The sequence below is a fragment of the Mustela nigripes genome, chromosome 14 (assembly GCF_022355385.1).
Source record: "Mustela nigripes isolate SB6536 chromosome 14, MUSNIG.SB6536, whole genome shotgun sequence".
Lineage (NCBI taxonomy): Eukaryota > Metazoa > Chordata > Mammalia > Carnivora > Mustelidae > Mustela > Mustela nigripes.
In genome coordinates, this window is record NC_081570.1 from 16,562,497 (window position 1) to 16,579,208 (window position 16,712).

At 49.2% G+C, this 16,712-nt stretch overlaps 1 protein-coding gene across 1 annotated transcript in view; it reads right to left on the bottom strand.

The window, feature by feature from the left end:
- Positions 1 to 461: 461 nt before the first annotated feature.
- Positions 462 to 16,712, bottom strand: part of LUZP1 (leucine zipper protein 1) — a 96,465-nt gene continuing 80,214 nt past the window's right edge. The window contains exons 3-4 of the mRNA XM_059376602.1: positions 5,843 to 9,027; positions 462 to 4,368 (exon numbers count right to left, since the gene is read on the bottom strand). Of these exons, the coding sequence (XP_059232585.1) occupies positions 4,213 to 4,368; positions 5,843 to 8,908 (3,222 nt within the window). The 5' untranslated portion in view covers positions 8,909 to 9,027 and the 3' untranslated portion in view covers positions 462 to 4,212. The remainder of the gene's footprint in view (positions 4,369 to 5,842; positions 9,028 to 16,712) is intronic.

Below are 16,712 nucleotides of genomic sequence, written 5' to 3' on the forward strand. Positions count from 1 at the left end.
TACTTGTGTTGTCAGTTCTTCCTTATAATTAGCCTAAATGAGGTTTATTCTTAGATTTGAGGGTTGTTACACAGGTGGGCTAACGATAGGATGAAAATGGAGTCTTCGAGTAATAATGGCGGACGAATCTGTACACCAGGACCGGGGTGAGTGGTGGAAAGTGTATAGACTTTGACCTACGACCTGTGTTTAAAATAAAACAAGGCACAGCTCTGCCCTCATACTGTTACCGCAGGTGGGTGGTCCAACATTAGGTGCTTTAAAACATTTGTTTTTTAAATAAATGGCATAGGCACCTTGAGACAGAGGACCGTTCCACGTGAGGACAGACAAGCCTAAAATCCCAGCAGCCGTTTGCTGGGTGTCAGGCGGGTCCTCTTCCAAGCCCCAGCAGTGCCGATGCCCAGACAACAGCTGTACTCAGGTGACGACAGAAATGGCACCAGGGACTCACACACGAGCACATGGAAACTAGGGAGCTTTATTGTTACATATTGTGCCGCAGAGCCAACAGCAGAGCCAGCAGCCAGCATTCGAGCCCGAGGATACGTGCAGACAGGCAGCTTCCACTAATACACATGCACCCAAGGCGCCCCGAGTCCCTGCTTATGGCGTCGCCCTGGTTTCCAGCAACAGGGTCCAGCCTCCTTGGTCCCAGGCTTGGAGCAGGAACGTAGAAGCTGCTGCACCTGGACTCCCAAGGGGCAGGGCTGAGGCCAGAGCGCCGGCCGAAACGAGCAGAGGGACTCGTGAACTGAGAGACGGAGCCCCCCAGCAGAGGGGTCTCTGACGCATGGGCAGTTTTGTGAGGGCCACTCTCCCAGCCCTCCCAGTCTTTAAAATACAAAAAAATAGACTTTATTCTCTTAAAAATACATTCCTTTCAGTACATGTTCTGAGCTGTGAAGCAGCAGGAAAATAGGGCCCCTTTCCTATGGTCTTGGCTGTGAGGCTTCGAGGAGAACCCCGGGCCCCCCCAGGGGTTGTCAAAAGATAATTCCTAAAAGCAGCTCTTCCCAAGCAGTCCTGTCAGAGTAACAACAAATCCCACATCCACAGAGGCTCTGGGTCCCTGTTCCTTACTGGGCGGGGGTAGCGCTGGCCACTGACCCACCACACGTAGAGCACGAAAGCTGCCCCAGGGTCCCAGGTCCTAGACGACAGAGGAGGGGGAGGAGGATTTCTGTGCGGACTCGCCGGTGACCGAGGCCAGAGCGGCGGCCCCGCTGCAGATCCCCGTCCGCCCGCGCTGGCTCACTGTCAGGCTAAAGCAGAAACAGCCACGGCTTCCTCGCCCGCCACCCCTACAGCTTCCTCGGGTGGTTTGAGTGCCAGAGTGGTGAGCGCGCGGCCTCTGGCCTTCAGCCACCTCCCGTACTTTCTCCAACCACGCAGCTCTGAGCACAGGCGCCCCGGGAGCCCTCCCGCAGCTAGCGGCCGGCCAGTGAGAGCTGGAGTTAGAGGCACTGAAAGTGGGTCTGTCGGCTGGGACAGCAGGGCTGTTTGGCTGATCGGACAGCTATTTAATTACTAGGTCTCCCCTATTTGGTGAGGTTTCCCCCAGGACCCCTGACCGTGAACTCCAGATGGTCCCACACAGGCTGCTTTTCAGAAAGGGGCCTTCGAACTTTGGAATTTGAGAGCCAGCCTTGCCAGCCACTTGAAACCCAGAGGAACCGAGCCTCCGGCCTTCGTTTGCTATTATACATGGTATCGTCTGCAATGCTGAGGACACTTAAAAATAAAATCTATTTTATAATGGTTCTAGAAAGTATGCAGAGTAAGGAAACACAATATTTATCCTGAAATAATCGTTACAATCAAACCCTATTGCACTCAGATTTTTAAGACAGCAGCCCCCAGCAAGAGGGCACCACAGCTGTCCCCCTTCCACAGAGCATTCTGGGGAGTGGCAGGTGTTGATGCTGCTGCAATGTGGAAAGATCCAGACTTTGGCACCAGGAGCTACAGCACCAGAATCCAGGGCTCCAACGCCCGAAGACGAGAATTATTGGCGACATCCCTGTAGGCATGGCTTGGCACCCTTTTGTTTCTACCAGCAGAGAAGAGCCGCAGAATTCGTTTCCTGTAACCTCAGCGGACCGCCGAGAGGCCCGTTTCCTTCGGACTCTCCAGGTTGCCATCCAGTGAAGAGGAACGGCAGGGAGGCTGCACGTGAGAGGTTGCAGCCTTGGGTAAGCTAGTTTCTAGCCAGTGCTCCGGGGAGCAGCAGCAGGAAGAGGTTCTGGAAAGAGCATCTTGAACTAAGCATGTGAGGCAGCACAGTGGACGAGAGAAGCTACACGGCAATGCCCTTCGACTGGCAACACTCCCAAAAATGGAAGTCGGCGCACAACTTTCCTGCCCCCGAAAGGAAGCTAGGTGTGCCCCGCGCCGTCGCCAGGGTCGCCAGGTCTGATGGCAGACGCGGGCATGAGGAGCACTGGTTCCCACCGAGTGCAGGCCGGGAAGACGCTCGCAAAGCCAGCAACACGAGAGGGCCGATGGGGAGTCCCGAAAGCCAGGGAGCGCTGTGAGCTGCGTGGACCCAGAAGCCATCTGATCCTCTCACAGACCAGAAGATTGAGGCCGGCCGAGCTTCGTGGAGTCCATCCGCATGATGTTAGAACGCGGAAAGAACAAGGCCCTCGAAAACGTGGCAGGAGAGAAGACCCCTTCCCTGAACCTATCTGGATGCTACCTTCCAGAAGCAGAGGGAGCCCCCACAGGACAGTGTAAACAGAATAATCTCAGAATGTCACACTTAGGACCCTTAGAGACCATTTCAAAGAATTCATTTTACAGATATGGAAACTGAGGCCCCAAGAGGACAGACAGTGACCTGTCCAAAGTCACACAGCAACACAGTACAAAGCCATGAAGAAAACTCAGCTTTCCTGACTCCTAGCTATGCTCTTCCCCTAGGAAGGAACAGTGTCTGCGTCATTACAAGCAGCCTTTGGAAAGGGACCCCTTCTTCGAACTGTTACACAAAAGCCGTGCCAAGAATATATGGTTCTTTGTAACTGTCTCCCCCCCCACCCCCCGTGAATGGTATAAGAAAACTAATCAATTGTTTGTTTGTGTGGCTTCCTGAAAGCTTTGCCGCATTTTGCACTGTACAAACCTGGGGCCCTCGATAGGCATTGAGTATGAGCTGTCCTCCAGTGAAGTCCTAATGACCGTCTGCAGAAGCCAAGGGCCCGCTTCTGTAGGAATGCCGCAGCCTGGTAAAGTGCAACACCTCCTCCCCGGACGCGAAGAGAGGAACGAGTCCATGCCTCTCATGGAAATATTGCTTTGTGGAGTGACGGGAGACGCTTCTCCCTGCCCACTTTCCCCCTTGCTGGGCACTTCTAGAAGGCAGAGTCCGCTGGGTCAGGCCCAGTTTAGTTCCGGAATATTCCAAAGGGTGGAAATGACGGAGTTGGCCTGAAGTCTCCAGCTGAGGGAGAGGGGCAGGCAGTGCCAGCAGCATTATTGGTGCCCAGGAAAGGAGATGCGTGAGGCTTGTGCGCTTCCAGGTGCCTTTGGAAGGTGAGCGGAGAGCCAGGGGAGGGGCGGGAGGACATCATTCCGATAGGTGGGTACCCGTGTGTTCCGCCCCAGGGGGCCAAGTCCGAGAAGCGGCAGCCTGAAGGTGGCCCCCACAGTCCCTTAGAGGCAGCACAGACCTCCCGCTGTCCAAGTCTGAGGAGCGCCCAAGGGGAGAGGAGCGGGTGCCCCGCCCCTGCCCTGGTGGAGCCCACGGCTGCTGAGTCTCAGCGGGTACTCGGGCCCCTAGAGCCGACAAGGAGCAAACGGGGTGCGGTGAAGAGACTAAGAAACTAGCCGCGCGGAAGGGCTGCCCTCTGCCCCACCGAGGAGCAGAGAAGGGCCTTCGGCTGCGGTTGTGTGGTGAGGGCACGAGGGCTTTCTATAGCTTTCCCCACTGGGGGCCAGCGGGGCCCACGCGACCTGGGGACAGGGATGAGGAGAGAGGACTCATGCATCGGGGAAGGCTGGGCCTGCGTGACTTATGTCCAGCTTGTAGTTTCGGAGCCCCCCTGGCCAGGTGGCAAAACGACCTGAGCCGCAGCCTGGTCTGCCGTGGTCTCCCAGCCAAGGCCCGGCGTCCAGCCGGGTAAACGGGCCTTGCATCCTTCGTAGGGCAGGAAGGCAGGAGAGTGGAGAAGCGGGAGCAGAGGAGACAGCAGACCTCACCCAGCCGGCTCAGTTGTCCTCGGCGCAGGGCCGGGCTGGCCGTAACCGCTCCTCGGCCCGGGCGCGCCCCGACTCGGGCGGCCCTGGCTTCGCAGGCAGCTCACACCGCTCCAGGGGGTTGTGCGGTCGCCTGTGGACACCGGGTGAGCAGTCGTCCCCGTCCTCCTGTGCCAAAAAGGACAGAAGTGAGCTGTGGAGGACAACAGCTAGTGACCAGACCCGCTCATTCCCTACCCCGGGGTCCTCTCCAGCCCAGCAGAGTGCAGACAGACCACAGGACGGGCCAATTTAAACATCCCTTGGAAACGAGGAGAGACCACACCCCCAGGCTGCTGGGGCTTGTAGGGTAGGACAGGGCCTGGGATGGGGGCACGGGGCCAGCCCCATAAGCAGGGGCCCGGCACTCCTTGCGTTCTGCATGGGCAGGCTGCGTGCTTCTGGGGTGAGCCATTTCCCTGCTTGGGGAGCAAGAAAGTACCCTGAAAAGGAGGCCAGGTCAGGCTCCTCCTACTTCCCACCTATAAACTACCAAAAAGCCAGGGCCCTTCCCTTTCAGGTCCGTACATATCTCTCATCCTCTCTGATATCCAAAGCTTCGGGGACCTAAACACATACCCCCTCCCCTTCACTCCTCTTGTACCAAAACTCTGCCTTTTCAGTGTTCTCATTGGTCCTTCGAGCAAATGCAGATCGAAGAACTCAAGTATGAGTGAGCAAGTTTCAAGCTGGCAGGGTAGAAAGTGCGTGATTCAGAAACCGGAACCTTCGATTCACATCTCAGCTCTTCCAGTAATTCACTCAGGCGGCCTTAGGTAAGGCACTTTGGGTCTCTGACCCTCCATTTCTAGATCTAAAAAACGGGGCTAACACCTGCCCGCGGGGCTCCTGGAGAGACTGAGACGGTGGGGAGGTGCGTGTCAGACGCTCAGTGAGGGCTTTCAGGGCATTTCGCGTTAGCGCACCGTCACGTGCCCTCTAAAAAGGAAACATCTGCGTCCAAAACGTCCTGCGTCCTCGCAGGCTCCGGATCCAGCCACTCGCAGAGGCCGCCCCTTCACCTGACGCTCCGACCCTCACACGAGGCGGCGGTTGTGCTTTCTCGCTCCTGGAACGAGCCTACTGTGCCAGCGCTGCCCTCAAGACGGAGGATACGATCACTTAGACGCGTGTCTGGGGCAAAAGTGACCGACCCGAGGGCACAAGAATGTCAGCGGGGCCCAGGAAAAGCCCTCGTGCTCATGCCGCGCGTGCCAGCAGCCAGCCGGGCTCCGCTGGGGAGACCCTCTCCCCGGCTCTCCTCTCCTCTCCGGCCTCAGCTTCCTGGGCTTCTAGATGCTGCTCTGTGGGGCTTTAAGGGGAGTTCCTTTGGCTACTCTGGCAAACCCAGGGGAAGGAGGCCAGATCTCTTCCTTTTGTGTGGCCTTGAGTACAGAAGAGACAGCCTGGGAAAAGGGTTTGGGAAACTCAAGCTGCTCCCTGCCCAAATACCTTCTGCGACTCTCAGAGCAGCCGGGCTCTCCCCGGTATTTCCCGGCCCCATAGTCCTGAGTCCCAGCCCCATAGTCCTGAGTCCCGCTGGCCAGAGAAAAGGAAAGCGCCAGGAGGGGAGGGAGAGGGGAAGTGGGGTGGGGGGGCTCACCGCGCCGGCCGCGTGGTTCCAGGCTGCCCCAGTGGCGGCATCTCCCACCCGATTCCGACGACTGAGCACCTCGGACACGGTGAGGCTACTCTGGGTCCTTCTGGAGGCGAGCTCGGGGGCGTCCCCTGAATTTCCTGCCCTCTGAGTGCCCTGCTCACAGACGTGCGACCTGGGCTGCCCGAGGTCCGAGCAGTCCGTGGCGGCCCTCTGGGTGTAGGCGTTGGCAGCTTCCGCGCTTCTCCCTCCTCGGGCTGGGGGGTCCTCTGAGGAGTTCAAGTCCCGCCTGCTCTTCCAGGCGTTGCGCACCGTGACGTGCCTGGCGTCCGCAGAGCCCGCTTCGGAAGGGGCGCTGTGGTTTTTCCACCGGATTGTCTCCGCTGGGGCTGCGTGGCTGTTTCTCTCCGAGGGATCCGAGGGCTTGATTATAATGCTGCTCCGAGACACCACGGTTTCGGGCCTGTTCTTCGGGGGCCCATCTGCCGTCCTTTCTGCTTCGGCGAACTGCAGGGCGATGTCGTGTTTGTGAATGGAGAGCTCGAAGGGGGAGCTGACGTGGTTGCCGAGCGCCGTGAGCTCTGCCGGCCCCACCTGGATGTTGCTGGTGGACGTGTGCCTCTCCCGGGGGGCCTCGCCCGGGCTGGATCGCGGGCTGCTGCTGTCAGAGGGGTAAATGGTTATGCTGCTCGTCACCTTGTTGGGGCCTGGTTTCGAGGTGGATTTCTGCTTCTCCGTGGCGGCCTCGGTTCCAGATCCCCCCATAATTTTTTTCACATCCTTATCAATGATGACGGGTTTGATGATGGCTCTGGACCGCAAGGCCTCTCTGGGGCTGAAGGGCCGTTGGCTTTTGACCCCAGCACCGTTGGCATCTGGGAACTCGACGGCATTGGCGGAGGCTCTGACGGGCTTCTCGGATTCATTTTCTGTCCCGACATCTTTATCATTCTCAAACAGGGAGGTTCTAAGTCCTCCTCGCGATTTGGCTTTTTCCCTCGAGCTGGGCTGGTGCCTGGGCTCTGGCTCCGGCGTGATGGTTGTGTTTACCAACTTGGCAGTAACCAGAGAGGCCGCATCCCCGTCGTCATCGGAGTCCGCCTTCTCTCTGCCGCCGGATCGGATGACGCGGCACCTCAGGGCCTCGTGCTGACTGCTGTCTTCCATCACAACGGCTACGGGTTGATCGATGCCTTCTTTATTTGGGGTTGAGAAGCCCTGAAGGATGTTCTCTTGGCTTCTGGAGCTATAGGGATATTTTGATAAGAGTGGAGGCTTAGAATTTGGGGCACTGCTATCCGCCTCTGGGCCGCTGGCAGCCTTTTTGCCCTTGCAGAGCCCTTCTGAGGAAGATCTCCGAGACGAGGCCAGGGATCCGATCCCCTTCGGACTGCCGCAGTCTGCAGCCTGATTTAACGGACTTCCGTTGCCGGCTCCCTGCCCCCTCTTGCCAAAGGGGGCCTCCGCGGAGGTGTCAGAAGCCTTGTCACCTCTACCCGGTACGTCACTGGGAACAGCCCCATGGGTGGTATTGTCACTGAACGTTCGTGTTGTCTTCTCCACCTTTCCCTTCAACCCACTCTCGGCTCCTGGCTTGGGAGCGCCCTTCCAAACCTTGCTGTGCTCCTGCGCCGCGGGCGGGTAGCGGCTCAGCACCGACGGCTGCTCCCTGGCCTTCCTGCCTTCGCTCTGAGAAGAGCCCGACGCGTATCGCTCCTCGGTCCTCCTCGTCTCCTGAGCCCCGCTGTCCGCAGCTGCCCCCGCGTTGGAAGCTTTGGCGGCCCTCCTGTTGGCGAAGCTAGGAGAGGAGACCTGCCTGCTGCCCAGAGAACAGTCATTGTTGAGCACAAACTCCCTGTTGCGATGCCTCTCCCGCTTGTGCTGAGGGGACAGTTCCCGGGCCGTGTGCTTGGACACAGGCGCCTCAGTCCCGTGGCCTCTCAACTTCGTCCTCTCGTGCCTGCCTTTGCCGGGCAGGAAAGCCTCCGCCCCTTCCACCTCCCCGTTCTCTAACTCCTTCTGTTTCTTGATCTGTAGCTTTATCTCCTCCAGCTGGCTGGCCAAGAGTTTGTTCTTATTTTGTTCACTTAGGTAATTATCCTGAAGGTCATTATTTTTGGCCCTCATTTTCTTAAGCTCTTCTTCCAAAAATTCAAAATGTTTGATCTGTGTCTTAAGTTTCTCGATCTCTTGGTTAAGGTCTTTCACTTTGTTGTCTTCCTGATTCCGGTTCTTCTCGTTTTCGGATTTGTTTCTGGCTTCATTCTCGACCTGCTTGAGATAGTCCAGAGCGCCCTTCCTCCTGGATTCTTTGCAGGGCGGCGTGGGGCAGACCCCGTCCTCAATCCGCAGGTCGTTCCTTTCCAGAAGATTAGAAGCGTTCCTGGTATAATCTCGGTGCATCTTTTTGTTCTGCTCCAGTTTCTGGGTGAGCTCTCTGATCAGCTTCTCGTTTTCTTTCTCCTTTTCATTCAAGTATTTTCTCTCACTCACAAAGCTCAGAGTCAACGACTTTAGCTTTTCTAACTCTGACACTAAATTCTGCTCCGTTTTATCCAGGCGATCCTCGGAACATTCCAGTTCTTTCACTTTGACCCTGAGCATTTCCAGCTCGGAGGAGATCTTCTTGGTCAGGTTCCTCTCCTCATTCAGACTCAGACAGAGCTGGGTGCAGTCATTCTTGCTCCTGCCGAAGGCCTCCTCCAGCTTCTCCAGCTCGGCCATTCGCTTCTGAAGCCGCTCGATCTCGGACTTCAGCTCCCGCGTGAGGTTTTCCTCCTCTTCCAGCTTCTCCTTCATCAGCCGACACAGGTCCTCCGCTCTCTTGATTTCCTCATCTTTGCCCTCGATTCTCAGCACTCGCTGGCGCAGCACTTCGATCTCCGCCAGCATGCTGGAGTTGCTGCCTTCCGCCTGAATCACCTTGTCCTGGAGGTCCAGGAGCTCATCCTCTGCTTTCTGGAGGTTTTTCGTGGCTTCCTCCAGCTCATCGAGACGGCGGCTTAGACTCTGTAACTTAAACCGCAGGTGGCGGCTGGAGGCGGTATCCTTGTAGCTTGTAAGTTCAGCCATGCCTGCTGCCAGCTGCTGTGCACCCCGAGAGGCATCCAGTTCCACTCGCGGGGACGAGAAATGGTTACCTTTCTCTTGGTGTCCACAGCCTTCTTTGGCAGCTGGAGACCATTATCAGTCTACAGAAGGAAAAGCAGAAAGCATGTCAGGCATTAGATCTAACATCTGTACTTCAGCCCCCCGTTCTTTTAATTCTTGTGCCTAGAACATAGCAGGTGCTCAAGTGTGTTGAATGAATTTTAATAATCCCGCAGGAATGACCAGTACTGAGGTGATTATCTAGTTTAATCCTAATGAAGAATGTTATCCGTGGCCACATGGCAAAAATACAGAGGAGAGGGATGCCTTATTTCTCATCTTTACCGTGTGCCACCTACCCAATCCCAGGACTGTCCTTACGTTTCTGCAAATCACTAAGTAAACAGCTTCAGTTTTACTGAGTTGTAAAATGGGTATAATGATCCTTACCATATCTCTCCCCATTACTGTTCCGAGATAATGTGTAGAAACCTCTTGGTAACGAAGCAGTAAATAATCGTAAGATTATCAAGAACTATGACAGCTTCAGGGAACAAATAGATTAGTGAATGGGGCGCCTGGGTGGCTCAGTGGGTGAAGCCTCTGCCTTCGGCTCGGGTCATGATCTCAGGGATCGAGCCCCACATGGGGCTCTCTGCTCAGCAGGGAGCCTGCTTCCCCCTCTCTCTCTGCCTGCCTCTCTGCCTACTTGTGATCTCTCTGTCAAATAAATAAAATCTTTAAAAAGAAAAAATAGATTAGTGAAAAAGAAAATCACCTCACTGACATTAGGGAGATAATAGGACCTAGGCTCTGGGAGAGGAGAAAGAAAGGGTTGTATCCCTAGAGAATTTCTAATTTGGGTCGTGCCTTCACTTGAGTTCTGAGTTCAAATTTAGACTGCCTTGAGTGGTCTGGTATCAACTTGTCCTTGCTGACAATCTAACCTAAAATGGTCTCAGCCTGGTAAAATCCCTGGGAAACCTACCAGAGGTAAACAGAAATACTCTGGAGAGATACACCCTCTACTCAGGTCACACAAGAGTTCCACACAAAGTCCTGCTGAACCCTGGGTTTACAATTCTAAATTACAAAGACGGGCACCTGGGTGGCTCCGTCAGTTAAGCATCTGCCTTTGGCTCAGGTCATGATCCTTTGGGTCCTGGGATCAAGCCCAGCGTCACACTCCCTGCTCAGCGGGGAGCCTGCTTCTCCCTCTCTCTCTGCACCCCACTTATGCTCTCTCTCTCTACTGCTTTCTCTCAAAAACCTTTAAAAAACCCACAAAAAACCATAAGGACCGCTCTTTTACTATGACTGAACAAAGGATATTTATACCAATAAGAACAAAAGTTCATAAGATAGAGACCCTAAATTAAGCACATTCTAGTGTTTAGAGTTAAAAAAAAAAAAAAAAAAAAAAGGAAGGCATCCAAACCAGATTAGAAAGAGATGGCATTAACTAAGATCAGAAGATTTTTAAATTAACCAAAAAGAATCACTAACAAATGGAAAGAAAAATAGCAAATTCAGTGCAAATGAAGAGAGTACAGTGCTTGAGAAGAGATACAAGATTACAAAGGGCAGCACAAACGTAAAAAGATTTTGTGAAAGAAAGTCTCATGTGGCACCTGGGTGGCTAAGTTGGTTAAGCACCTGACTCTTGATTTCAGCTCAGGTCTTGATCTCAGCTTCCTGAGTTCAAGCCCCCTATTCAGCTCCATGCTGGGCATTAAGCCTACTTGAAGAAGAAAGGAAGGAAAGACAAGAAAGAAAGGTTAATAGATGGGGAGTAAAATAAAGATGTCTAAAAATGAGGAAGTTTTTCATGTGCGACCCAAAAGGAAGGAACAGAGAGAATGAAGGTGATGTAATGTTTGAAGAACTACCGGTTTCTTCAAGAGTTGATGAAAGATGGGAAGCCTTACACTTGGGAAGTGAAGTCCCAACCAAGCAGCGTAGTAAAGTTAAATCTGCACCTAGACACGTAAGTAAGGATACAGCAGGATACCACCAAGAGAAGAGAAGTAACAAAAAGGAAAATAATCGTAACCTAGAAGAAAATACCAAGGCAAAGTATGAAACAAGATACAATTAGAAACCCTTTCAGAACAACAACAACAAAAAAGGAAAATAAAAACCTAAGTGTTTATTATTAATAGACCTTCACTGAAAAAGCTATTTATGGATGTACTTCAGAGTATAGAAACTGGGGCACCTGGGCAGCTCAGTCAATTAAGTGTCATGTCGGACTCTTTATTTTGGCTCAAGCCCCACTTTGGATGCCATGCTCAAACGGGGAGTCTGCTTCTCCCCCTCTCTCAGCCCCACCCCCTGCTCTTGGACATGTCCTCTCAAAAAAAATCTAAAAAAAAAAGTGAATATAGAAATTGATCACTTAAGGCAGGCATGATATGCAAGAAGCAATGGAAAGCAAAGAGGTTTTTTAAAGATTTTATTTGAGGGGCGCCTGGGTGGCTCAGTGGGTTAAAGCCTCTGCCTTCTGCTCAGGTCATGGTCCCAGGGTCCTGGGATCGAGCCCCGCATCGGGCTCCTGCTCAGCGGGAAGCCTGCTTCCCTTCCTGCCTCTCTGCCTAATTATGATCTCTGTCTGTCAAATTAATAAATTAAAAAAAAAAGATTTTATTTGAGAGAGACAGCACATGAGAGTGAGTGGTGGGGGGTGTGGGGAGTCAGAGGGGAAGAAGCAGACTCCCCACTGAGCAGGGAGTCCGACCCAGGGTTGGATCCCAGGACCCTGAGATCATGACCTGGGCTGAAGACAGACACTTAACCAAATGAGCCACCCACGCGCGCTCCAGGAAAGCAAAGAAATTAACCCACACAAGGACTGGTTCAGTTAAACAGTAAACAAAAATTAACTGGGGATAGGAGGGCTAGGGCAGGATAAAACCAAAGTGGAACTGAACTAAAATGCCGGGTAATAACATGTAAGTCATAAAGAAAGAAATCAGGATTCAAGTGTTTTTAAAAAGTTGTAGTTTGAGGGAAGAGGACAGAGTAATTATAACTAAATTTAGAACTTGTTAAGAGTAACTATTAATCACATGTCTGATAAGGCATTAGTAAGCAGAGTATATATAAAGAACTCCTACAACTTAACAAAAAAAAAGTAACATGATTTAAAGCTGGGCAAAGGACTTGAAAAGACATTGCTCCAAAGATAATATGGCCTACAAGCATATGAAAAGATACTCAACCTCACTGACATGAGGGAAATGCAAATCAAAATCACAATGGGAGATCACTTCACACCCATCAGGACGGCTACTATCCCCAAAACCAGTGTCGGTGAGAATATGGAGAAACTGGAAGCCTTGTACACTGTTGGTGCAAAAATAAAATGGTAAAACTTATTGGAAAACAGCATGGCAGCTCTTCTAAAGATTAAAAAAAGAATTACCACATGACCCAGCAATTTCACTTCTGGGTAGAAGTACAAAAAAAATTCAAAACAGGATCTTGAAGAGATATCTGAATGCCTGTGTTCATGAAAGCACTATTTACAATGGCGAAGAAGTGGAAGCAGCCCAAAGTGTCCATCGGAGGATGGATGGAAACACAAAATGTAGCATATGCTACAGTGAAATATTCATCTTAAAAAAGGCGATTCTTGGGGTGCCTGGGTGGCTCAGTAGGTTGAGCCTCTACCTACGGCTCAGGTCATGATCCCAGAGTCCTGGGATCAGCCCCGTGTGGGGCTTTCTGCTCAGCGGGGAGCCTGCTTCCTCCTCTCTCTCTCTCTGCCTAGCTCTCTGTGATCTCTGTCTGTCAAATAAATAAATAAATAAAATCTTAAAAAAAAAAAAAAAGGGCGATTCTGTCACCTGGTACAACCTGGATCAAGCTTGAGGACACTGTGCTAAGTGAAATAATTCAATCACAAAAGACAAATACTGTATTTTTCACTCATGACGTACCTAGAATATTCCAGTTCACATAAATGCAGTAGAATGGAAATTGCCATAGGCTGGGGGAGGTGGAAATGGGACTGTTATTTAACAAGTATGGAATTTCAGTCATGCAAGATAAAAAATGTTCCAGAGATTGGTCTGTACAACAATGTGAATACATACTTACTACTGAACTATAAATGGTGCATATGATAGATTTTATGTTACACATAAATAATAAATAACAATTAAAAAAAACAAAACTATCTTACGGCAGTAAAAAGTAGAGAGAAGGTATGGCAGACCTCCAGTTTCTAGCCCAGCATGTAAGGAAGTCCTCACTGTGTCTTAACATATAAAAAGCAGAACAGACTGAAAATTCACAACTCTTCTTAGCTCCATGAGAGAAATGAGGTCACAAAAACGACTGATCCAAAACTTAGACCTAAGTAGATGCAGGGAGTCCTAATTTAACACAACAGAAATTCACGAGTGCCCACGGGAACTGGCACGAGAGCCGGCAAACCTGAACTAGGACTGACAACTTGCTGGAAGCTCAGCGAGGACAGCTCCGTGTGCCAAGAGCAAGAGGGAGTGTCAGTCTTGAGGGAAACAGCACAGCCCGCTTGATGAGCTTTACCTCCAGAGGCTCTCACAGTGAGGATGAGAGGAAACTCCCTCGTGCACCCAGCAGGGGAGGATTAAAACAGGTATTTTGAAACCAGAGCCTGGGCGAAAGGAAATACCCAACTCTAGCTATCCTGTACCACCTAAGGGGCAGGAGAGTTTGAGGGGAGAAGGGGAGAGGACCACCAGCAAAGGCCTACTTACCTCAGTCATTTTTATCCAGGACATCATGTCCTGCTTTCATCAAAAAATTACAAGGCATACTAAAAGGCAAAAAACACGGTTTGAAGAAACACAGCAAGCATCAGAACCAGACTCAGATATGGCAGAGATTTTGGAATTACCAAAAATTTAAAACAATGATTAATACAATAAGGGCTCTAATGGAAAAAGTAGACCTCATACAAGAACAGAAATGGAAATTCTAGGAACCAAAAAAAATATTAGAAATCAAAAACACTGTAACAAATGAAGAATGCCTTTGATTATCTCATTAGTACACTAACAGAGCTGGGTAAAGAACCTCTGGGCTTGAGGGTATGTCAATAGAAACTTCTAAACCTGTAAAGTAAAGAGAAAAATTACTTAAAAAAACAACAACAAAAACCAGAACATCCATTAAGTGTAGGACAACTACAAAGTTTATAACATTTAATGGGAATAACAGAATTAGAAAAAATTTGAGGCAATAATGACTGAGAATTTCCAAATAACACCAAGCAGGATAAATGTCAAAAAGTAAAACAAAAATCAACACCTAGACATAGCAAATTCACACTGCATAATATCAAAGACAAAGAAAAAATCTTGAAAGAAGCCAAGGGGAAAAAAACTACCTTATCTATAGAGGAACAAAGACTAGCATTACATCTGACTTCTCAGAAGTCATGTAAGCCAGAAAAGAGTGGAGTGAAATATTTAACAATGTCAACAGAGGAAAAGAACACCACCAATCTACAATTCTGTCCCCTACAAATGCGGAAAAAAAATTCTTATACCACTTCAAAGATGAAGAAAAAAATAAAGACCTCACACAAATAAAAATTGAGATCTGCTGCCAGTAGACCTACCTCGTTAAAAATGTTAAAAGAGTTCTGCAGTTAAATTAAAAATTCAGATCACATGAAGAAAGGAAGAACATTAAAGTGAAAGTAAAATAGCACTTTTAATTTTTCTTACTCTTAATTGATCTAACAGGTAACAGTTTGTAGAAAAGAAGAGCAACCATGAGGGTGCCTGGGTGGCTCAGTCGGTTAAGCATCTGCCTTCAGCTTAGGTCATTATCCCAGGGTCCTGGGATCGAGCCCCAGCACTCCCTGCTTCTCCCTCTCCCTCTGCTGTTCCCCCTGCTTGTGTGCTCTTTTTCTGTCTCTCTCATAAATAAATAAAATCTTAAAAAAAAAAAACAGCAACAATGTATTCAATGGTTACAGCTTATGTATAAATAAAATTAATAAAGCAGTGAAAGGGACCCAAGAGGAAGTAGAAATAATTATAAGATACTTGTACAACTATAAATGCACATTGCAAACTGAAGGTCAAACACTAAAAAAAAAAATGTTTAATTAATATGCTAAGGACAGAAACTGGATCCATAAAAATGCCCAACTAAAGCCACAAAAGGCCGGAAAAAAAGACAAAATGGAACAAAAACAAAGAGCATATACTCACTCTAAACATCAACAGTCAAAATAAACCAATTATAAAAAAGAATTGGTCAGAGTAGATAAAAAAAATCAGGACCCAACTATACATTTACAAAAACCTACTTAAAATTTTTTTTTAAAAGATTTTATCTTTAAGTAATCTCAGCACCTAAGGTGATACTCTAACTCACAACCCCAAGATCAACAACAGTCATGCACTCTACCGAATGAGCCACCCAGGTGCTCCAATAATTTCTTTTAATTCCAGTATAATTAGTGTATTATATTAGCATTTATATTATACAGCATTATATTAGTTTCAAATGTATGATACAGTGAATCAACAATACGAAGCCCTACTCAGTGCTTATTCACTAAAAATTTTAAGAAAGATCATAATGACTAGGGGCTGCTGGGCTGCTCAGTAGGTTAAGCATGTATGTGACTCTTGATTTCAACTCAGTTCATAATCTCAGGATCTCTAAAATAAACTAATCTTTTTTAGAAAATCATGCTTAAAATATTGATTGTAATTGATTTACAATTTAATTTACTTTTAATGGTTAAAAGTAAAGGGACGGAGAAGGATCTGCCATGCTAACTAATCCAAAGGAAGTTGGAGTAGCTTCATTCATTTCAGACAGCAGATTTTAGAGCAAGTGAATTTATCAGGATTGTAAAAACATCATGATAGAAGAGTCTAAATTTTCCAAGAAGCCATAACAATCCTTAATGTATATGCACCTAACAATGGAGCATCAAAATAGATGAGGCATGAACTTACAGAATTGCAAAGAGAAACAGATGAATCCACTACTACAGCTGAAGCCTTCGGCACTCCCCTGTCAGAAATGGACAGACCCGGCAGGCAGAAGATCAGCAGGGACAGAGCTGAAGTCAACACCACCATCAATCAACTGGATATGATACACGTGTGTAGACTATTTCCTCCAGCAACAGCAGAGTACACATTCTCAAGTTCAGATGGAACATTCACCAAGAGAGACCACATTCTGGGCCATAAAACACAATTAACAACTTGAACTATCAGACCATCATGGAATTAAGCTAGTACCAGAAAGACAGCTGAAAAATACCCAAATATTTGCAGATTAAACAATACATTTCTAAATAATACATGGGTCAAAGAAGAAATCTTGAGAAATTTTAAATATTTTGAACTAAATGAAAATACAACTTTTATCAAGATTTGTGGGGTATACCAAAAGCAATGTTTAGAGGCATGCATATATCAGGAAAGAAAAAAGATCTACAAGCAATAAGCTAAGCTTCCATCCTCAGCAAACAGAAAAAGAAAAGCAAATTAAAACCAAAGTAAACGGAACAGTGGGGCATGTGGGTGGCTTGGTCAGTTAAGCACCTGCCTTTGGCTCAGATCATGATTCTGGGGTCCTGGAATCAAGGCCCACGTCGGGCTCCTTGCTCAGTGAGGAGTCTGCTTCTCCTTTTCCTATTCCCCCTGCTTGTATTCCCTCTCTCACTGTCTCTCTCTGTCAAATAAATAAAATCTATTAAAAAAAAAAAAAAAAGTAGGAATGCCTGGGTGGCTCGGTCTGTTGAGTGTCTGCCTTCAGCTCA